The sequence below is a fragment of the Rhinolophus ferrumequinum genome, chromosome 11 (genome assembly GCF_004115265.2).
Source record: "Rhinolophus ferrumequinum isolate MPI-CBG mRhiFer1 chromosome 11, mRhiFer1_v1.p, whole genome shotgun sequence".
Lineage (NCBI taxonomy): Eukaryota > Metazoa > Chordata > Mammalia > Chiroptera > Rhinolophidae > Rhinolophus > Rhinolophus ferrumequinum.
In genome coordinates this window covers 52,231,813-52,253,452 of record NC_046294.1, presented here as the reverse complement: position 1 = coordinate 52,253,452, position 21,640 = coordinate 52,231,813, and the positions used below count along the sequence as shown (strand labels likewise).

The following is a 21,640-nucleotide window of genomic DNA, read 5'->3' as shown; positions in this document are numbered from 1 at the left end:
ATCCTTACAAGCACTTTGTGAGGTAGACACCAATGTTATCTCCTATTTACAGAAAAGGGAACCGAAGTTCAGCGAGATTGGTCATTTGTCCAAGATCAGACAGTACATGAGGGAGACAAAACTAGCTCTATTCCTTGTGCCTCCGCCCTTGTGGCCCAGGGACCAGCGGCATTGACACCATCTAGGAGTTTCTTAGTCCTCCTGCATCAGAATCTGAATTGTTACCTAAGTGTGAGATGCACTAGACTGTATCTAGTCTGTCTCCAGAATGGGTTCCACTCGGCAGGTACTGCACTAATAACCTCGTGCAGAGTTCTAGAAGCGCAGGCTGTTTTATACTTCTGTATTTTTGCTCAACCGTCTACTGCCTGGAGCTAATATTCCGGTTGTAACTCTCGGATTACAATGATGTCTGCTCCACTCGTACAGGAATGTCTCCAGGACAAGGTAACAGTTTTCTGTCACCTCAGAACCCACAACGCCAGGCATAATCAAGACCCAGGGCAGACGCCCAGCAACCATATAAAGTCAAGAATGAAGTAATAAATGCAACTTAACTTGTCGCCTCAGACACCCGTGCAGGCGTATGACGCCTTAACAAGCCCCGGAGTGAGGCACGGCGACGAAGGGCGCGGGAGCGGGAGGTTTAAAGGCCGGAGCTCTCGCGTCCCGCGGGCGGGGCGGCTGAGCGCATGCGCGCAGCCCACGGCGCCGTTTCGGACGACCTTCTCCGCATGCGCGGGAGCCCGGATGTGGAGCAAGTTGGTGGAAAACGCGCGGCACGGCGACAATGGCGGCGCTCGGAATTGCGATGGGTGGTGGCAATTGGTTTTCGGCTTTGGTACTCGGGGTGACTCTCCTCAAATGCCTTCTTATCCCCACCTAGTAAGGGATTCGCACGGCCGGGGGCTGGGCGGGGAGGTCTGCAGTCGGTCAGGACGGGACAGAGAAGCGTGGATGCCCCCGGGTGTGATTGAGAAGGGAAGGGAACTTGGAAGTTGTGTAGTTGCCGCTCCGCCTTTGCTAAGCATCTATTTCACCGACTGATTGTTACTTGACCTGAAAAAAAACTAGATCATAGTTCTGGATGGCTGGGTTCAGGGTCCTCATCCTTAATATACAGGTTAAGAATACCCACCTGCGCTACTCATTCAGCTGGTGTTTATCAGCTGTCTACTGAGCTAGGCACTTCTTCTAAGCCCTGGAGATGCAGTGGAGAGAAAGATATTTCCCGTCCTTGCATCGGTGGAGTTGGTGAGGTAGATAGATAACCAGGAAAGTTTCAGATTGTGCCAAAATCAATAAAAGAAACAGAAAGTGACTACGGGGCAATGTGTTGCTCCTCTTTTAGGAGGTGATGTTTGACTTAAAATCCGAAGGATGAAAAAGAATAAGCAATGTGAAAAGCAGTTCAGGCATAGGAAGGAGCAAGCGCAAAGGCCCTGTGGTAGGAAAAAACCTCAGTATTTTTTTAATAGAAAATGGCCATTGTGGCTCAAGAGCAGTGAGGAGGTGAGTGGCACAGGATGAGGTAGACAGTGTTAGGTCACACAGGGTTAGGCTTCAGTGTAAAAAATGGATGCAGGGCCAAGATTGAAACGTGGAAGCCAGTCAGGAAGCCAAGTGGTAATGTGTACACAAGGGGTACTCAATATGTATCAATATTAGCTTCCATCTTCTGTTCTTCCTTCCGATTTCTTGTCCCTTGACTTTTTCCGTCATTTCTCCCTTCCTTCTAGGTCCCCCTACTCCCCTTCTCTGTTTTAGGGTTCGGTTTATTGGTATTCTTTGGTTCAAGTTCTTGGTGACCTCCTGTCGAGTAGGGAAGAGTTGTGTGTGTAGAATGTACATCCATACTGATGTGTACATGTAATTATATAAGCAATGAAATGTATGTAGGTTCAGCAAAATGACTTATAGGAACTTGGAAAAAGAAGAGGTTGATCAGTTGGATTTTCTGCCAACTGAAAGCAAATAAAAAAACATAACATTTTAAAAGCAAATTGGAAAAATCTAAAATGTATGAACTTCCTTTTAAATCAGAGTAGAAGGGATTTTTTTTTTTTTAACTAGGTTTTTTTGCATATAAGCTGATGTTTCTTACTTTCATCACCTGTGTCTTCACGGAGGGCTGTTATTTTGAATACTACTCTTAATACTGGTCCAGGATTAAGAATATATATAGTGGTAGTTAATACTCTGCCTCTCGAGTTGGAAACCCCTGGGATGTGAGATGGACACTATAAGGATAAATGCAAATATATTCAACAAATTGATTGCTAACTTGCTTTATTGTGTACCAATTACTGTGGCTAAGCACTAGAGGGGAAGACAAAATGGATATGGTTCCTAACCCTATAAAGGTTATAGTTCAGTAAAGATAACAGTTCTAAAATGTAAATCAACGCAAATATGTAATTACATAATTTTACTTGTGTTAAGCGTTATGAAGGAAAAGAATGGGATCCTATAAGGGGACTAAGAAAGCGGACTTACTTTAGAGTGGGTGTCCAGAAAGTCTCTGAGGAAATGACATAATCGAAGGCCTGAAGACACGCCCAGTACATGTCTTTTGGTAAACATATGTATGCATTTGTATTGAATATACGCACACACCTAGAAATGGAATTGCTAGGTCATTGTATCAGTTTTGAATAGTGATTTTTGAGGACTCTTCAGGAAATTCCAGTGACCTTGTCAGCAGCAAGTTGGAGATGTCTGTTTGTAGAACTCAGAAAAGAGACCAAGGTTGTATATTGAGATTTGGGGGGGTCATCATTATACAGTTGACTGTGGAAGCAATAAGTGTGAATAAGATTGTCCGTGAAGTTCCATGAAGAGAACCAGGAACTGAACCAAGGGGAACAGTGACCCTTACTCATCAGTATTCATCACTTTGATGAATACTGGAATGGAAAGCAATGAAAGACATAGGAGTTGGCTAGGAAACTCAAGAGAGTTGTCACTGCAGAAAGGTGAATAAAACACTGGAAAGTGTAAATCGAGTTTTGCTGTGGAACTCATTGTTGACTTTGGTAAGTGATAAATTCAACAAGGATATCTTGAGTCCATCCAGGTGTCAAGTGCTGTTCTAGACAAGAAGGAAAGGTACAGCAGTGTACAAACAGAAGAAAATTCTACTAAAGAGGGTAGAACGTGCCACTCCAAAATATGCCTGTTTGGCATCAGGATTATTTTGGACTGATTGTTTTGAGAAACTGAAGTCACAACAGAAGATCTGAAAACAGAATAGAAGTTACCCTTTTGTAAGGGAATTTAGAAAGGGGGCCTGTATCAGGAAGAGAGCTATTACCGGACATTACTTTTTTACCTGTGAGGCAAGGCAACCTATGTTTACCAAACATTTGCTCTTCTCACCTTCCCATGAATTACCTTGCCCCCTTTGAAGACCCAGACCCCTATCCCTTTCCTTAGCTCAGGGTGGTATATAAGTCTCTATCATCTGGTGCCTTTGAATGCCTTATCTCTTTCATAGCTTTTGGGGCTCCTCTGCATACCTAAGTAATTAAAATTGGCTTTTACTTTTCTCCTGTTAATCTGTCTTTGGTCAGTTTAATTCTTAGACCAGCCACAGTACCTAGACGGTTAGAAGGGGAAAGTTTTCCTCCCCTACAGGAGAGATGTTTGACTATATATAGTGAGTGCGGAGGGGACCAGTAAACAGAATATTTGGAGACTTGGGAAAGGCAGGGCAGAAACCTTTTCCCACCTTTGCTGTCTGATAAACTCCTACTTATCAGTGAAGATCCATCCAGCTTGTGTGAGGCCTTTTCCAGATAATGAATAAGAAAGTCACCTCTGAACAACAGCCTGAGGGCCTCCCTTAAGAAAAAGTATGGGCATTTGGTCAGCCCTTTAGATAACTCCAAGTCGCTTTTCGCTTACTTGTACGGTAGTTTTCCCAACTTTTCCAGGAGGTCTGGCCTCCAGATAAGTGAGGTATTGCAGGATTTTGTTAATGCCTATTTGTGTCTTTATAAGATAATGAGTTGTGACTGGGGATGTTGGTCCATTTAAAAGCATAATGTTAGAAATGTGAAACTAATAAATGTTATAAGATCTCATTTTATTTATCTGATTGTTACAAATAGCCATTCCACAGATTTTGAAGTACACCGAAACTGGCTTGCTATCACTCACAGTTTGCCAATATCACAGTGGTATTATGAGGTAAGTTTTAATTTTCACCTTTTTGGTTTTTTGTGTTTTTTTTTAAGATGTATGAAATCATAAAGCATTATTGATATTAAAACAGTTTTCCAGATGATCAGGGGTCAAATAAATCTTTATAAAAAGTGTATTCTTTCCTCAGTTCTGCCCTTTGGCACTATTAGGGAACCTCTTTACTTCAAAATAAGTTTCCTAAACTATAAATTGGGAATTATAATATTTGCCACACCCTTTTTGGAAGAACATTAGATTAGGAAAGAGGAAAAATTGGGTTCTAGGCCTGGCTCTGCCACAGCATAGAAAGTATATTTCATCTCTCTGAGCCTTAGTTTCTCATCTGGCGCATGAGGATTTGGAATGAATTATTTCTAAGATCCTTTCTTTCCCTAATATTTTGTGATTGATGAGGAAGGAATAATCCAATGTGATGAGTAGGCATCTGGTAATACACAAACCGTTCTCTTCTATTACTATTTATAAAAATCATGTCTTTATTTCTGATGTGAATTACTAAATTATATATGATACCCATTTTACAAATAGGGAAATTGAGTCTCTGAGACAGAATTTGAACCTAAGCTAGTGAATCATTGGTTATGCCATAGCTCCATTTTTGTATTTAGATAAATAGAACTATGTCGCAATCAAGTTTATTTTTATTATAAGATTTCAGATTAATTTCCTGTGAAGTATAATTGAGTTGATTTAAGGAAATTAAAGACCATATTAAATACAGGTTTTGGGGTTCTGCTCAGTGTTAACATAGAAATTGTTCTATTTATGATGTATTTTAAATGCAGTTTCACTTCATGTGTGTTTTAAAAACCAGCGAATCTTCACACACTCTTTGTTTATTCAGTTACTTATGATGTATTCTGTGTTTAATTCTTATCACAGGCAACTTCAGAGTGGACCTTGGATTACCCCCCCTTTTTCGCATGGTTTGAGTATGCCCTGTCACATGTTGCCAAACATTTTGATCAAGAGATGCTGAATGTCCATAATCTGAATTATGCCAGTGCAAAGACATTACTTTTCCAGAGATTTTCCGTCATCTTTACAGATGCACTCTTTGTGTATGCCGTGCACGAGTAAGTCTGAGAATGTCTTTTTGTGTAGAGGATGTTAAGGAAATGTTATAGTATTAAATAATATTAACTTGTTCCTCATTTGGGGGAAACAAAGTTCCTATGATAGCAAATGTTAGAACAGTCCAAAACTGTGTTGTGTTTAGACTGCTCAATGAGTCATCACATGCAGTAAGCTGTCTAGCTGAATCTTGTGGAAGAAGATGAGGGAGAAGGTGGGGTTACAAGGCAGAGGTAGAACAAGAAACTGAGTGTTGTGAAAGTTGTCCCAAGTAGAGTTCCAGGACCATTTCTCCTGCCCAAATGGTTCCACGTGCTTCTCTTTCCTTCCTGGCAGCAGGTCCCCAGAGGATTCTGCGATCTACCCTCTTCTTTGGGATACACACACATGCATACGGCAGACACATACTCACGCACAGATGCATTGTGCTAACCATGAGTGGGGTTTCCAGCCTAGTAAACTGAAGAAATCTTATTGAGTGCTTTTAGTTGTTCTCTCTTAATTCTTTCCTTCATGAAGACTTCACTAATTTTGAGTTACATTCATATTTTATATCTTTATATTTTGCATCTTTTACTTCTCAATTAAAATATTTTGCACAGTGGCTTCCAAGTAGTATGCTCTCATCTCAGTTAATGTTGATTTCTATCCTTTTATAATACTTAAGCTTGATGAGATGATTGTGACAGAGCAGTAACTGGTGTCCATTCAATGACCTTTGTCATAAATGGATCATTTCTGTGTATGAGGCCCTCTAGATTGAACCTTTGCCCCATTCAGGAAAGAGTCTTTTGATAGTGTTTTAACCCGTCCTCATTCTTATGGAGTAACTCCTGTTTGACACCCTAACTTTCAATCTTTTTATGACCTTTTTAAGAGTTGGAAGGAAAGGTGATAGGTAATGCACTCCTTTTAACTCAGTATGTTTAAATTGAAGCTCCCAGGGAAAATACGTACAGGCAGAGAGAGGGAGTAGAATTCAAGTCCATCTGCAATGAATGTAGAGAGGGCGGTTAAGATAAAAATGGTTGAAATCCCTGTGCCAGTTCCCAGAACCAGCCACTGGTATAAAGTAGTAACTTAATTTTCTCAATTACCCTGTAAAGTTACTATCTCTATTTTTGAGGAAACTGAGGCTCCTTGGGGAAAAGCAGGCACTTTTTGCTGTTCTTGAATTACATCTTTATTGTGTCTAATTTTGTGTTTTAGATTTCTTTGTTTTTAGAATATGCCAATATTCGAATGAAACACGTTTTTTAAAAAAATTGTAGAATAATACATTTTCACTGTCAAATTTTTGGAAAACAAAAGCACACACAAAGTAAAAATGACCCATTGTCCTTCACTTATGGCTATCACTGTCAACATTTTAGTGCATATTATTTCAGCCTCTTTTGTGTCTGAATATGGTTTTCATAAAATAAAAATAGGTTCAGCTGGTACTGTCACTTAATAATATATCTGTGCCTTTAAAGAACATACATTTTAACATAGAGTTTTTTAAATTATTTGGACAATCAGAAGCTGCAAGTTTGTGGCCCTATTCTCTCTCCCCCAACCCACCCCCGCCACCCTCTCCCAACTCTCACAGCTTTATTCTGAATATGGCTGGTATGATGTATAATTTAGAGTGCTACACTTTTCTGGTCTGCATTTTTAACTCTGAAGGACTGATTGAAATAGTACGTGTCCTCTCAATTTTCAAAATCCTTACTTTTGGTTTTTGGGAGGCTGTTTTTTACTTGTAATTTTAATAAATGTAAAGACTTGGTTTTAAATCAGCATGGCTGAGAGACACTGAACCAGCCCTGAGGTGGTTGTTTCTGCTACCACCTTTTAAAGCAGTCAAGAATGGCACGGACAGTTTTATCAGGCATGGCTAAGAAAGTGTACCAGCGTGTATCACTCTGTAGAAATATTATGATGTGCTAATGAAGATCCAAGTTGTTTTTGATTCTTTCCTGTGTTTCAATATAGGTGCTGTAAATGCATTGATGGGAAAAAAGCAGGTAAAGAACTTACAGAGAAGCCAAAGTTTATTCTATCAGTGTTACTGCTGTGGAACTTCGGGTTGTTAATTGTGGACCGTATCCTTGACATTTTCTGTACCATTCCCTTACTAAGATACATACTAAGTATAAGATGAATCCTTTCTATTATGACAATTCTGAAACGTGAGCTGCTTTTGAAAAATGTCTGTGGGGTGGGTTAGTGGCTTACCCAAACTGTGGTCTCTGACTACTTTTACCAGACTGGTTGTTAGGTTCCTTTGTCTCTGAAAAGTTAGTGGTAATATGTGAGAACCAGTTAAACCCACAGTAAAGCAATACATTGGGATTTGTTAACTCTGTAGATCAATATGTATCTCTTAAATAGTTTTACAACACATTATTCTAAATGCCTTTTATAGGAAAGAGTGCATCACAGTGTTGCATATGGGATTAGGCAGGCCTTCATGCTTGTCTGCCATCTTGGCCTGCCTGATGTTAACAGGCAAAGTTCTAAAATCCTACTAATAGAAGCCTAATTTTTACAGTTTTCATAGGGGTAGCCTGGCGTGGAGGAAAACACCCAGACTTTGATTTTCGTTTGACCTGGACTCAAATCTTAATGACGTTATTGCAGTAGGTTTAGGCCGAGTAGATTAATGTCTCTGAGCTCAAGCTACCTCACAGGCTCATTGTGAGGCTTAATAAATAAGATTGTCTATGTACTATAAACAGTGAAGTGCTGCATGCCATTGGCCTTCAGTAGCTGTTAGCTCCCTTCCTTTCTCGTCCCTAATTCTAAAAAACCAACCAAACAAAAACCATCTTGCCCTTTAGCTGCTGAATCTTTAGGGTAGAAAAAACATGGGAAAGTTTTCTGGTTTTCTTCTTAATTTAAGAGTTTGTCCAGGATTTGGCTAGTTATAGAAAATACGTTGATGAGAAGTCCAAACTATGTAGTAATATTTTTCTGTTTAATTTACCTGTTAATAAAGCATTTGCAATTTTTAAGCTCAATCTGTTGGCGCAGTTCATTATGAATTTGGTATCCTTTGGTTGTCTTTCCTTGACCTAAATCCAGATATTCATTTCCAGTACAACGGTTTTTTATTTGGATTAATGCTACTCTCCATTGCACGATTACTTCAGGTAAACACAAAATAGGCTAATTAGATATTTCACTTTAAGTTTATTTTTTAGCTTGTTAAGGCAATAGTATAGTAAATGGGTAAAATTTATTTGACCAACTGTTTTGAGTTGCCAAGTGATATAAACAACTTTTTTTTTTTCTTACACCTTGGTGATCACATTTATTGAAAGGTTTGGAGAAAAATAAAAATGCCATTTGACTTAATTTGTAAGTTATCTGCAAATCAACTCATTTCAGGAGTATAAGAGTCCTTGGTCATTTCTTAGTATCAAAATTTGTGCAGGTTTTTTTAATATCTTCTACATTTAAAGAGGCAATCATACAAAGTCTCTTATTTTCCATACAGGATAAATTCCTTGTTTCAGCCAACTCCCAGTAGAAGGGCATCTAGTTCAACACCATCTCCCCAGACAAAGAACATCAGAATATTCCATTTTGTTGATTTACATATCTCTTCATATGTTTCTTCATCAATTTCTATGGTAGTCAAGTTTCTTCCACATTTGCCAGTATCATATATAAGTGTTGATCATAAACATGTAATTTACCTCGAAGCTGTTTGTCATTTCTCATTGTCACATAAATTCGCTCATCCAGGCTAAGCCTGATGAGACCCAAGGGCTCTTCTATGGGTTTGGTAGTTTGTTGCTGGTCCACGTTGTCTGCCATGTTTCAACACCTACAGACAACTTTTATAGACTATTTCTCACAAATTCCATCTTTTGACAATAATTTTCTTCATTTTACAAATGACAAAAATTGTACCCTAAAAATTTGTTTGAGTGTGGCAGTCCGGAAATAAACTTGAATTTCTACATTTGGGTGGGATCATTTATCCAGGAATGAAATCTTCAGTTTTTTGTTTTTTGCTTTTTTAAGATTTTATTGGGGAAGGGGAACAAGACTTTATTGGGGAAGTGTGTGTACTTCCAGGATTTTTTTTTTTTTCCCAAGTCAAGTTGTTGTCCTTTCAGTCTTAGTTGTGGAGGTGTCCAGTTGCTGTTGCTAGTTGCAGGGGGCACAGCCCACCATTCCTTGCGGGAGTTGAACCAGCAACCTTGTGGTTGAGAGGACGCACTCCAACCAACTGAGCCATCCTGGAGCTCAGCGGCAGATCAGCGGCAGCTCAGCTCAAGGTGCCGTGTTCAATCTTAGTTGCAGGGGGCGCTGCCCATCATCCCTTGTGGGACTCGAGGAGTCGAACTGGCAACCTTGTGGTGAGAGCCCACTGGCCCATGTGGGAATCGAACCAGCAGCCTTCGGAGTTAGGAGCATGGAGCTCTAACCACCTGAGCCACCAGGCCAGCCCCGAAATCTTCAGTTTTTATAATGTAATACTAACTAGGATGGTGAGGCTTTACCATTAGAAGCATGTAGCACATAGTGTAACAGAAAGTATGGGATTTGAAATCAGAAGACCTGGATTGAAATCCTGACTAACGCTAATGTGCTGTGTGACTCCAACGCGTTAGTCAAATGCACTGGCTGCATCAGATTAGGTATATTATGTATAATATTAAGTAAACTTTGCAGCTGTTCTGTGAGGTTGTTACAATTATTATTCTCCTTTTTATAGAGAAGGAAATCAGAAATTCAGATTTCTGTGCCACTCCTCTGTACACTAAATCAGAATCTCTGGGATTGTGGTTTAGTAATCTTCAGGGAATTTTGATGAACCATCAGGTTTGGGAAGCATTAGCCCAACGGAAGTCATTTAACCCTCTCAGCTTTAGTTTTCTCATCCGTAAAATGACATTTACCCCTTGTTACATTTGTGTGTGTAAAATGGGGCTACCGATCTCACAGGGACTTTGGAAAGATTACATTTGATAATCTGTTTTAAAGTTCTTTATCAACTATAAATACCTGGATATTTAACCATAAAAAGCCATGTAGTACTCAGAATATAATGGTTGTTGAATAAATAAAGTTTAGCTATAGAACCATCTAGACCTTCTCTGAATCTTAAATAAGTTATAAAATTCGTGAAGAGAAATCTGGAAACATTTCATTCTTTTTCTTTATCATTCCCATCTATTCTAGATCACACCTGATGAGACAGTGAGAGAAGGAACCCAACCTTTCATGGTCCCTTTGACAGTTTCCCTTGCTGAACCCCAGGAACATTATCTCATTTGATCCTTTCAAAATTCCTGTGAGGTAGGTAGAATGCAGACTTCTTTAGTTGTAGTCAGCTCAGTTTTTTTGTTTGTTTTAATCAGAATACCTTTAGATCTCCTAGGGGGTTTGTTAGGACCAAGTATTATACGTAATGCCTTCAGCCCGATAATACTATATGTTACCTGATCTGTAATATAAGATTTAAGTAATTTGGTAGCGTAGCATCATATGGATTCATTCATACTCTTGTTCCCAGCTCCTCTCCAGAAATCAACTCCGGCTATTGTAAAACTGTTAGGGGGTGAGCATAATTGAATTTTCTGGATTTAAATTCCTTAGGGAGAATTTGTAGTGTGTTGTTAAGGTGACATATTCCTGTACGTCAACATCAAGCTTAGTACTTAATAAATATTTGTTGAAATAATGAATGTATGAACCTGCTAGACTCAGTATGAAAGCTAAATGGAATCACTTGCCTATGTTCTCCTTATATTGCATGTAGAGTATTTGCCTGAATTTTTAAAACTTTTTATTATAGAAAAACTTAAATCATCTACAAAAGAAGAGAAATTAGTATAGTGTTCTACCCACACACAGACATACGCACACATATACACACATAGGATTTTTTTTTTTTAAGATTTTATTGGGGAAGGGGAACAGGACTTTATTGGGGAACAGTGTGTACTTCCAGGACTTTTTTCCAGGTCAAGTTGTCCTTTCAGTCTTAGTTGTGGAGGGCGCAGCTCAGCTCCAGGTCCAGTTGCCATTTATAGTGTTGCAGGGAGCGCAGCCCACCATCCCTTGCGGGACTCGAGGAATTGAACTGGCAACCTTGTGGTTGAGAGCCCACTGGCCCATGTGGGAATTGAACCGGCAGCCTTCAGAGTTAGGAGCATGGAGCTCTAACCACCTGAGCCACCAGGCCGGCCCCGCACACATGATTATTTTGAAACACATCTCAGACATCGTATTTCATTAAATATTTCAGAATGTATCTTTTAAGATACGTATTTTTTTAATTGTGGTAAACTACACATAACAAAATTTACCACTTTAAAATCAGTTTTAAGTATACAGTTTCATAACGTTAAGTTTATTCACATTGTTGTGCCACCAGTCTCGTGTTTTTTATTGTTTAATAAATTTTATTTATTTAAACAATTTTAGATTTACAGAAAACTTGCAAAGATAGTACAGAGGTCCTGTACCCCTTATATAACTGGTGTGTTCATCAAGACTAAGAAACCAACTTGGTCCATTCAGATTTCACCAGTTTTTCCTCTCATGTCCTTTTTCTGTTCCAGGATCCAATCCAGGATACTACATCACTGCATTTAATTTACCCTGAATTTTAAAGTATTATTTCTCTCTTAAATCTAGAAAAGACATATGGAAGGAGCCTTTCTCTTTGCTGTTCTCCTACATTTCAAGCACATTTACCTGTACGTAGCACCAGCTTATGGTATATATCTGCTACGATCTTACTGTTTCACTGCAAATAAACCAGGCAAGTTTTAGTGATAATAGCAAAAGCTTCTTTATTTTTTCTTGACTTGGTGGCTTGCTTGGTGAGAGGGTCTTAGGAGGCACCACAGGTATCTCTCAGCTATTGATCCTATAGCCCTTTTACCCATTTTGACTTTTCTTTGCTCTTGCCACATCATAAAGATTGCTGTACTATCGGGAGCCTTCTCGCTTTAGCACATGGTACAAGTTATGGTTTTCCTTGCTCCTGGTTAATGATTATGTTCCTTTTCTATAGATGGGTCCGTCCGATGGAACAGCTTCAGCTTTGTCCGCCTTATTTCCCTGGGACTGATTGTTTTTCTAGTTTCTGCTCTTTCGTTGGGTCCTTTCCTAGCCTTGGTAAGCCTTTATTTTTTATAAAGTAATACATGTTTTTCGTTGTTGTCGTTGTTTAGAAAAAATAATAAAACCAAGAATGTATAAAATAAGCAAAACTACTTCTTTCTTATGCCTCCCCAGTATGACTCTCCAAAGATAGTGGGATAGTATTCTTTCAGTCATTTCTGTGAACATTTACATATGCACATGTGTATATTTATATGTTTAACGGTATGTCGCATACACTACACCATGAGTCCATCGTCATTTGCAGATTTTGTATTTGCTAGTTTGCCTACTTGCTAAAATTTATTTGTAATTCCAAAATCAATACTCGAGGTAGTTTTCACAGTCATTCACTGATAGCAAACATTCTAGAGTGCCTGGCATGTTCGTGATGTTCAACAAATATTTTCTTTTTTCCCCTTCTTCTCTCACCCTGAATTCAACTAATTTTATTTCCTGCTAAAACTGGGAAGCATCTGTGTCAAGTCTTGCCTGTTGTCGCCTTCCCTTCGGTGGACTTGGATAAGCTGCAGTCTGTGTTCTCCTTTGCACCTTATAAATTCTTCCATTAGTATACTTATTGCACTCGTGTTCAAAGTCCTTGCATCATATATCTTGTCCTGCTGGACAGATGAGAAGGTTAGACAAAAGACGTTCTGTGAACTGCTTGGGATCACACAAGTACTTACTTGAAGGAACAAAGACTGGAAGTCAGACCTCATGCTTTCTACACATTCTGCCATAGACATTACCCCACTTCTCTTGTTGAATTTGGGAAAGATTGATTGCTGTTTAATCTCTTTTCAACAGAATCAACTGCCTCAAGTCTTTTCCCGACTCTTCCCTTTCAAGCGCGGCCTCTGCCATGCATATTGGGCTCCAAATTTCTGGGCTTTGTACAATGCTTTGGACAAAGTGCTGTCTGTCATCGGTACGTAGCAAGCTTTCTTACTTAGACTGAATATTGAAAGGACCATTCACATTGAGAAATGGAAAAACCTGCTTTGTGTTTTGAATGAGGTTGAACTGTTTGTTCTCCAGCCTTGCATTGCAGCTTTCAGAATGAACGGGGTAGGGCCTGACGCTTCAGTGCAGGAAGCAGACTGCATTCCTTATAAAAGCTCTTGGTGGCAATGAAGTTGTTGATCCTTTCCTTAGGGAAAAAATAAAATATTTAGACACTTTTAAAAGGTAATTTTTGCCTTAAGTAAAACGTTATTCAGTAATTACCCCTACTTTTAAGTAATTTTAAGGAAATGGCAGGATCGAGACAAGGGTACGCAAACTTTTTCTGTAATGGGCCCGATAGGAATATTGTAGGCTTTGCAGGCCACATAGGTGGTTGGTTGGTTGGTTTACAATGGAAAAAGTATTCTCAGTTTGAGGACCATGCAAAAACAGGTCACAGACTGGATTTGGCCCTCGGCCTAGAGTTTACCAACTCCTGATGTAGAGTCTGATGACTTGGTTGGAGGGCCCCCTGCATAAGTTGCTGGCTATGTGGCACTGGGCAAGTCATTTGATTCCACTAGTCTTGCTTTCCTCGCCATAATAAGGAGATAATAGTACCTGACCCATTCCCGTGCAGCGAGAAACAAATGCAACAATAATGAAATGCTAGGCTGTCAGTAACAGGGGCTTTAGAACCAGACAGAACTGGGTTCAATTCTGCCACCTATTAGTTGGTGAATTTGGCAACTAGAATCCATCTCTGTGTGCCTCAGGGTCTAAAAGTAATGGCTGCAAATCCCTTGGCACATGGTAGATGCTTAATGCATGGTAGCTGCCATTACTATTTTTGATATGTACTTGTAGGACATCACAATTTGGTATTATCCCTCACACACTGTGAATCCAGCCTTGGTGTACACGGCATTCTTAAAAAGTAGTTTCTTAACTTTTATATTTCAAAAAGCTTTAAACAACCAGTATGGCATGAGGTACAAGGGCCATTTGCCTTGTCGGAGTCAGGAAACTGCTGACTTACTTTGTGTATCTGTCTTCTCAAAGATGTCTTTCATGAAGTGTCGGTGGCAGATTAGGCAACTGTTTTTCAGGGAGATGGTTATTAGCTTTAGGAGAGAATCAGTAAACTGAAGGAAAGGGGAAGAGGTGAATGAATAGAAAATACTTTGGTAGCCTACACCTTTCCCACATTCCACTGATTTTCAGTGTTATTAGACAGGGCTTTGTAGGTGCTCAGACTGTCCCTGATGTCCTATTGGCTTGTTTGGGATGGGGCTTGCATCTTCAGACTTGGTTCATTTAATAAGCATTTCTTGAACTCCAGTGAGCTGGGGATAGGCAAGCATCCCTCATCATTCCTGCCTGTAAGGAAAGCGAGTAGGCCATTCTAGCACAGGGAGTAGCCTATGCAAAGGGACATAAGTGTGGAGAGTGGATGTTAGTTCATTGTGGCCAAGTCACATTTAACAAAGTGGAGAAGATAAGGCTGGCGAGGTAGGAAGGGTCTAGAGCATGGAAGACACTGCATGCCGTGCTTAGCAATAGGGACTTTGTCCTGGAGGTGGTGAAGGATTCAGAGCTGGAGTGGGACGTGGTCAGACCTGTATTTTAGATGTGAGTGGATTCCTGTTCATGCTGCCTGCCAGCAAGGTTCCCGGTAATCTGCACAGGTTTCTTGTTCTAATACGGACAGCTGCTTTACATAGCATAATCTCAAGACCAGCAGCATTTTAAGTAGACGAGTGCAGAATTGAGTTAACGAAATCTTGACTTTGAAGCAGTCTTAAGATTTAGTAGCTTGTTTTTTCCCCCAAGGAATTGATGGGTAAAATATGGTGTGCCGTTTATCAAAACAAAGCAAAATGAAGTGTCTATTAACTCTGTAGGTGTCAAATGGAAACTGCTTGATCCCAACAAGATTCCTAAGGGCGCAATGACAAGTGGTTTGGTTCAGCAGTTCCAACACACAGTCCTTCCCTCCGTGACTCCCTTGGCCACCCTCATCTGCACTCTGATTGCCATCTTGGTAAGAACTCACACACAGTACTCATTTCGTGAGTTTTCTCTGCTTTTCTTTTGTGTGACTAATTGAATTTCAACTTTCAAGTTTTTTCAACCATAGGATAAGTTCCATGGCTGTAACCCTGCTGCAGTTTGAGGCATTTCTTAGCAATTCTTAGAGTAACTTTTAATGTGAACTGTAAGGAAGGATTACTATTAAGTTGTTGCACAAGTAATTGCGGTTTTTGCAATTATTTTTCACCTTTTAAACCACAGTTACTTTTGCACCAACCTAATAGGTAAGCCTCCGTGAGAGAGGTTCTCACCAGTGGCTGTTAGACCATCTGTTTCCCCTGGGATGAGGAAAAAGAAAAGCCCAGGGAAGAGTGGGCTACACTGGAGGAAGAGGAAGACGTTTGGAGTAGGGACATCCAGATTTTTGTCGTTGTTTTCATCCATGGCTAACTGACCAAAAATCCAACTTTGTCTAGACTGCATAGATGTTAATAGTTTGTCTCCATGATGAAGAGAAAGTCAGCAATTTCTGTTTGAGCATCAGGTAAGAATCTGATAATGAATCAGATGCTCTTAGAGGCTTTATTTCTGTTGTTTTTATGTTATCATGATGCCCTCAATTCCATGATACAATTTTACTAGAATTCAATATAAATACTTCAATTCTACCTGTAATTACACTCAGCTTTAATTTTGGTTTCTAAATGATCAAGCCTAATGTCAAGACACCTGACCCCATTTAATACATGGCAGCACTGGTAGGTCATTAAGTTCTGTAGCCTACTTGTTCACATGACAGAGGTAAAAACATTTTCTAGTGCCTCAGACTTGTAGGCTACTTATGGAAGGCCATAGTTTGATTGTAAGTTACCCTCCAGCGCACAAAGCTAAGTGTTTATCAATATGATAAAGTCTAATTTATTATTAGCCCCAAAATATCTATGAACTTTTGTGGTTTGACCTAATAGGTTCAGGACTATTAACTAATTATGACGATGTAATAAGGTGTTATACTGGATATCCTAGAGTTTAATTATCACTTATTGTTAATTTTGATAAATTAAATATATGTATCTGAATGCCTTTATTTTCCTGAGTAGTTGTTTTTATGTCACATTTTGGTGGACTATTCACCAAGTGACGAATTATTCCAGTTTCATGGAGAATAGTCAAAGACCTACTGTTTTTCGGAGATGATACAAATTGTGTTCACCTGAACAGTGTTTCTGTAATGCCTATTTTAAATGATACTGAAGTTTTATTTTTGCCTATTGTTTCTAGCCCTCTGTTTTCTGTCTTTGGTTTAAACCCCAAGGGTCCAGAGGCTTTCTCCGATGTCTAATTCTTTGTGCCTTGAGCTCCTTCATGTTTGGGTGGCACGTCCATGAGAAAGCCATACTCCTAGCAGTTCTCCCAATGAGGTAAGCAGAGAGTTCCGTCAGCATTTCTGGCATATTTCACAATGATACTATTGTTTTCTATTTGAACTGTCCCTCCTTGACATGTTCAGTCGGATAGGCAAAGGCAAAAATGTACAGGAACAGATTTATACCAGGACAGGACAGGTCAGGGTTGCTTAACTTGGGATCCTGCACCTGTGAAGGTTCTGAGGCATGCTAAATTGTGCATATTGTTCCTGAATTTTTTGGTAAGGGGTACTGTAGTGATTAAACACCATGACATCAGGTTTTAGGTCTGCAGATTGAGTGGCAGCATAACATGAAAAAAGCATGGGCTTTGGTGTCATCACATCTATGAAAATAAGGTCCCCCAGTTCCTTGTTAAGTTATTAAGGTAAGGATCGAGTCCGTTATGGAATAATACCTAAGATAGGTATAGCATTCATATTTTTCAGAACTGTTACTTTGGGGATTTTCTTTTTAACCTCACAACAACCTTTAAAATAATTAGGATAAAAATGAATATCATCCCGTGTCTTAACATCTGCAGAAACTGGGCCTCAGAGAGTTTAAATGACTTATTCAAAGTCACACAGCCAGCAAGTCGCAGGACTTAAACCTGAATCTTAGGATGATCTTCTCACTGTGCCTTGCTAACAAAGCATTAGTGTCCATTTTATATATAATTGAAACCCAATAGATAGATAGATGGTAATAGAATTAGCCCTTTTTTCCTTGAGATTTTTCTTAAGTCCTAAGAGAAATCATTTAAGCTCTGAAAGAACATTAAGTAAATTTGTGAGGTCAGTCTATAGCCTATGTGGGTTCATTAGCAACTTGGAGTTTCCAAATTAAAAAACTAGAGCAAAACTTCGACTATCTTTAGTTAGAATTCTTGCTGAACACCAGCAGGTACAGGGTATTGTCTAAGAAAAGAGCTGTAGAATTGGAAATTAAACTCCAGGTCCTGTTTCCCTGGCTTCCACCACTAGGCAGCTCCCAGTGCCACAATATCCCTTTCTTTGGAGAAGACAGTTACTCAGGGAAGCCAGGTTCTTTTCTGAATATTCCTCAGTTCAGTATGGTACATTCTTCTATCAGTTGCTTAACGTTTCCCACGAAAACATTCATATTCTCAACTGAACTGGATTTGTAGCAAAGATAAGTGTGTTGTATTATGCTTAAGCCAGTTCTAGAAATAATAATAGATGCAATTTATTCCAGCTATTTGCAAGTGTCATTTTCATTTGTGTTTGAAGGAATTATTATTAGAATTTTTATTTTTAGCCTTCTGTCTGTGGGAAAAGCAGAAGATGCTTCGATTTTTCTGATTCTGACCACAACAGGACATTACTCCCTCTTCCCTCTGCTCTTCACTGCACCAGGTAAACAGCTTCTTTTTAGAGAGAGAGATTTGATTGCCATGCCCTTTTCATCAATGCCTAGAGATCAATACTATCTGATTTAAACAACCTTAAATCTCTTCGAAGGAGAGAGTTCATCCATTCTCTTAAGTAAAGCCTCCAATTTTGTCCCTAATTCTCCGTATCTTTAGATGTCACAAAAATGCATAATTAAGCTCAAAAAGTATGACTAGCACCATATAGCTGTGTCAGTGTGTTTATATCACCTTCAGTATCATAAACCTTTCTCTTATCAACTAAATTATCTGTATGTTTTTTTCTCCTTTTAACAGAGCTTCCCATTAAAATCTTACTCATGTTACTATTTACCATCTATAGTATTTCCTCACTGAAGACTCTATTCAGGTAATCCAAAAAAGTACATTTAAAATTATATTTACTCTTGTGAAAGGTTTACTCCTAAATACTCTATAAGTCTGTTAAAATTTAAAAAGATAAATTACAAAAATACAATAACAAAAAATAGAGAAATTACCCATAATCCTATCACTCTGAGGTGACAACATAGGTCATGTTTTTAGTTTGGGGGACTATTTGAGGAGGGACTACCTAGCTTAAATTAAAACCTTATATGAGAACTAAAAATAGAATGTAAAATATGCATTATGAGTAAAACCACATAAATACAGATGCATAAAACCAAATATGTAAAAATTCTAACATATCTGAGAATTGTGGGTAGAATGGGTTTTTTCTAAACTTTAATGTTGTCTGTATAATTTTTAAAAGCCTGCTTATGGCTCATATCTGATTGTGTTCATAAAACTTCATATATTTAATTATATTGAAACTCAATTATAAACATGTGACCCAGGAATCCCACTTTTACGTATATACCCAAAAGAATTGAAAACAGGTATTCAAACACATACTTGTACACCAGTGTTCATTACAGCTTTCATCACAGTCTCTAAAGGTGGAAAAACCCACTGTCCATCAAATGAATGGTATATCTATATAATGGAATATTATCCAGCCAGAAAGGGATGAAGTTCTCATATGTGCTTCAACATGGATGATCCTTGAAAACTTAGCCTAAGTGAAATAAGCCAGGCACTAAAGGACCAATATTTTATGATTCCACTTACATAAAATACCTAGAATTGGCAAATTCATAGAGACAGAAAGTAGATTAGCATTTATAGGGACAGGGATAGGGGGGTGGGGAGTTATTATTGCTTAATGTTTCCAGAGATTCTGTTTGGAGTGATGAAAATGTTTTGAAAATGGATAGTGGTAATGGTTGTACAACATTGTCAATATAATCAATGCTATTGAATTGTATACTTAAAAATGGTTAAAATAAAATAGCAAATTTTATGTTATTTTATCAAAACCAAAATTAGATATTGTTTGTCATATTCTTATTCCAATATCACAGCATCCAGCTCTCTTTCCTCTTCCAAATGCATAGCTAATTCTCTCTCATCTGCCTCAGCTAAGTGACAGCATAGGTAGATGATGATTGGGTAAATCTGGGTTGTTAAGACAATGTAATGGTATATCATTATCATTTTTTGCTACATGTGAAATTTAATGCACTCTTTTGACTCTGGCTTTGGCTGCACTTCACGTCAAGACAGTGCAGATGGGAAGCTTTAGCTGAGAACTGTTGGCAAAACCAGAATGATTCATCTAAAATCAGACTTTTCTCTCCCCTTTTTTCTTCAGAAAAGAAAAACCCCTTTTTAATTGGATGGAAACTTTTTACCTCCTTGGCCTGGGGCCTCTGGAAGTCTTCTGTGAATTTGTATTCCCTTTCACCTCCTGGAAGCTGACGTACTCCTTTATCCCTTTGTTCCTGACCTCAGTGTATTGTGCAGTGGGCATCACATATGCTTGGTTCAAACTGTATGTTTCAGTATTGACTGACCCTCCTGCGGGCAAGACAAAGAAGCAATGAATAAAGGAATTGCTTGGATGCGTTCCAAGCAATTATTTCATGGGAAATTAATCAGAACTTGAAGTTGCTGGTAGCATGAACCATTCATTTCAGTAGATCTGTTTGAGGACCATTCTTCCAAACTTGGCCTTGCCCAGCCTAGCAACCTGATTGTCACCATGGTGAGAAGCCACTTGTCCTCCATAAGCAGTGAAATACATTTGAAACAAATCTTGCCTACCCCTGTTAAAGTTGTCACCTCATTCAGACTGCTGCGCCTGCTCCAGGCAAGCAGGGAGTCTGGTCAGCAACATGATTACTTGTAGCCTCTGATAATCATTGTCAGGCTATAAAGCACAATCAGAATCGTGCTAAGGGAACTGTAAATAAAGTGTCATTTTGTATTTCTGTACAAAACTTTTTTGGATCATTACCAGCTCGTATATTTCCCTATTGGCGTGCACACAAGCAGATGTGTACTGTCCCCATGCTGTACACCTTGTTCCCGGAGACTTTTTATTTTTCCGCATTGAACTTCTACAATGACCATACTCACAAAGCTAGGGGGAATATTTAATGAATGTTTGGCCTGTCAGCAGAGATTATAAACCATCTCCTCTTGCATTTAGTTGAGGCCATCTTGTGCAATTCATTCTAACAGCAATCACTGCAATTTTGATAAGGCTGCCATTTCTCCAACTTTCCTCATATGAGCAAACGTTAAGTGGTTTTAGCAGCCTGGCGTTGTCCTCTCCCTTCCTTAAGAGTACTTCATACACACTTTGTCTCCAGGACCCCACTTTGCCTAGTAACTGCTTCACATTCAAATTCAGCCAGCATTTATCCAGATGACACCAGGAACTTTCACACAGCTCACCCATTATCCCCATTAGAAGATCAGAGAGAGTCCAGGTCATTGGCATCCTAGGATGCTCATCCAGCTACCCCATCTCTTAAATTCACTCTATTTTCCCAGACTTCTTTTGAGTCCCATTGCAGAAATAAAGATGGGGATTTTGCCAAAGAGGAAGGGAAGCACAGCCCCTCAAGCCTGTTTTCCTCCCCACGTGCCCCTTGCACCTTGTGTTCCAGTTGTCCTAACGTCTTCGGATTAGTGGGCCATGCTGTTTTGTTCCTCTGCTTCCTTTCATTCATGCCGCTTCCTGTGCTGATTTTTCTACTGTCATAATTGTACTTCAAGATTCAACTTAACTGCTACTATATCTATGAATATAAAGATAGTACAATGTAGTGATTAAGAATAGGGACCCTGGGGGGCAGCTGGATGGCTTTGTTCGTTAGAGTGCAAACTCTGAACAAGGTTGCCAGTTCAATTCCCACATGAGATGTTGGGCTACGCCCCCTGCAACTAAAAATTGAAAACAGCAACTGGACTTGGAGCTGAGCTGCGCCCTCCACAACTACTGTGTTTCCCTGAAAATAAGACCTAGCCAGACCATCAGTTCTAATGCATCTTATGGAGCAAAAATTAATATAAGACCCGGTCTTATTTTACTATAAGAGCGGGTCATATATAACATTATGTAATATAATACTGG

At 39.2% G+C, this 21,640-nt stretch overlaps 1 protein-coding gene across 6 annotated transcripts; it reads left to right on the top strand.

The window, feature by feature from the left end:
* The first annotated feature begins 732 nt into the window (after positions 1-732).
* ALG8 (ALG8 alpha-1,3-glucosyltransferase) lies at positions 733-20,117 on the top strand. 6 transcript variants are annotated; one of them, XM_033121367.1, is made up of 13 exons: positions 733-885; positions 4,113-4,191; positions 5,089-5,282; positions 7,258-7,367; positions 8,350-8,417; positions 11,923-12,049; positions 12,305-12,408; positions 13,204-13,324; positions 15,246-15,385; positions 16,657-16,796; positions 18,063-18,160; positions 18,472-18,544; positions 19,871-20,117. In XM_033121367.1, the coding sequence occupies exons 1-13, from the start codon at positions 791-793 to the stop codon at positions 20,100-20,102; spliced, it is 1,581 nt and encodes a 526-aa protein (XP_032977258.1). In that variant the 5' UTR covers positions 733-790; the 3' UTR covers positions 20,103-20,117. The 6 variants fall into 6 exon arrangements, with proteins under 6 accessions (XP_032977258.1, XP_032977260.1, XP_032977262.1 ...); XM_033121369.1 differs by lacking the exons at positions 18,472-18,544; positions 19,871-20,117 and having other exon boundaries at positions 752-885; positions 16,691-16,796; positions 18,063-18,079; XM_033121371.1 differs by lacking the exons at positions 18,063-18,160; positions 18,472-18,544; positions 19,871-20,117 and adding an exon at positions 15,852-15,919 and having other exon boundaries at positions 752-885; positions 16,691-16,796.
* Positions 20,118-21,640: the final 1,523 nt, after the last annotated feature.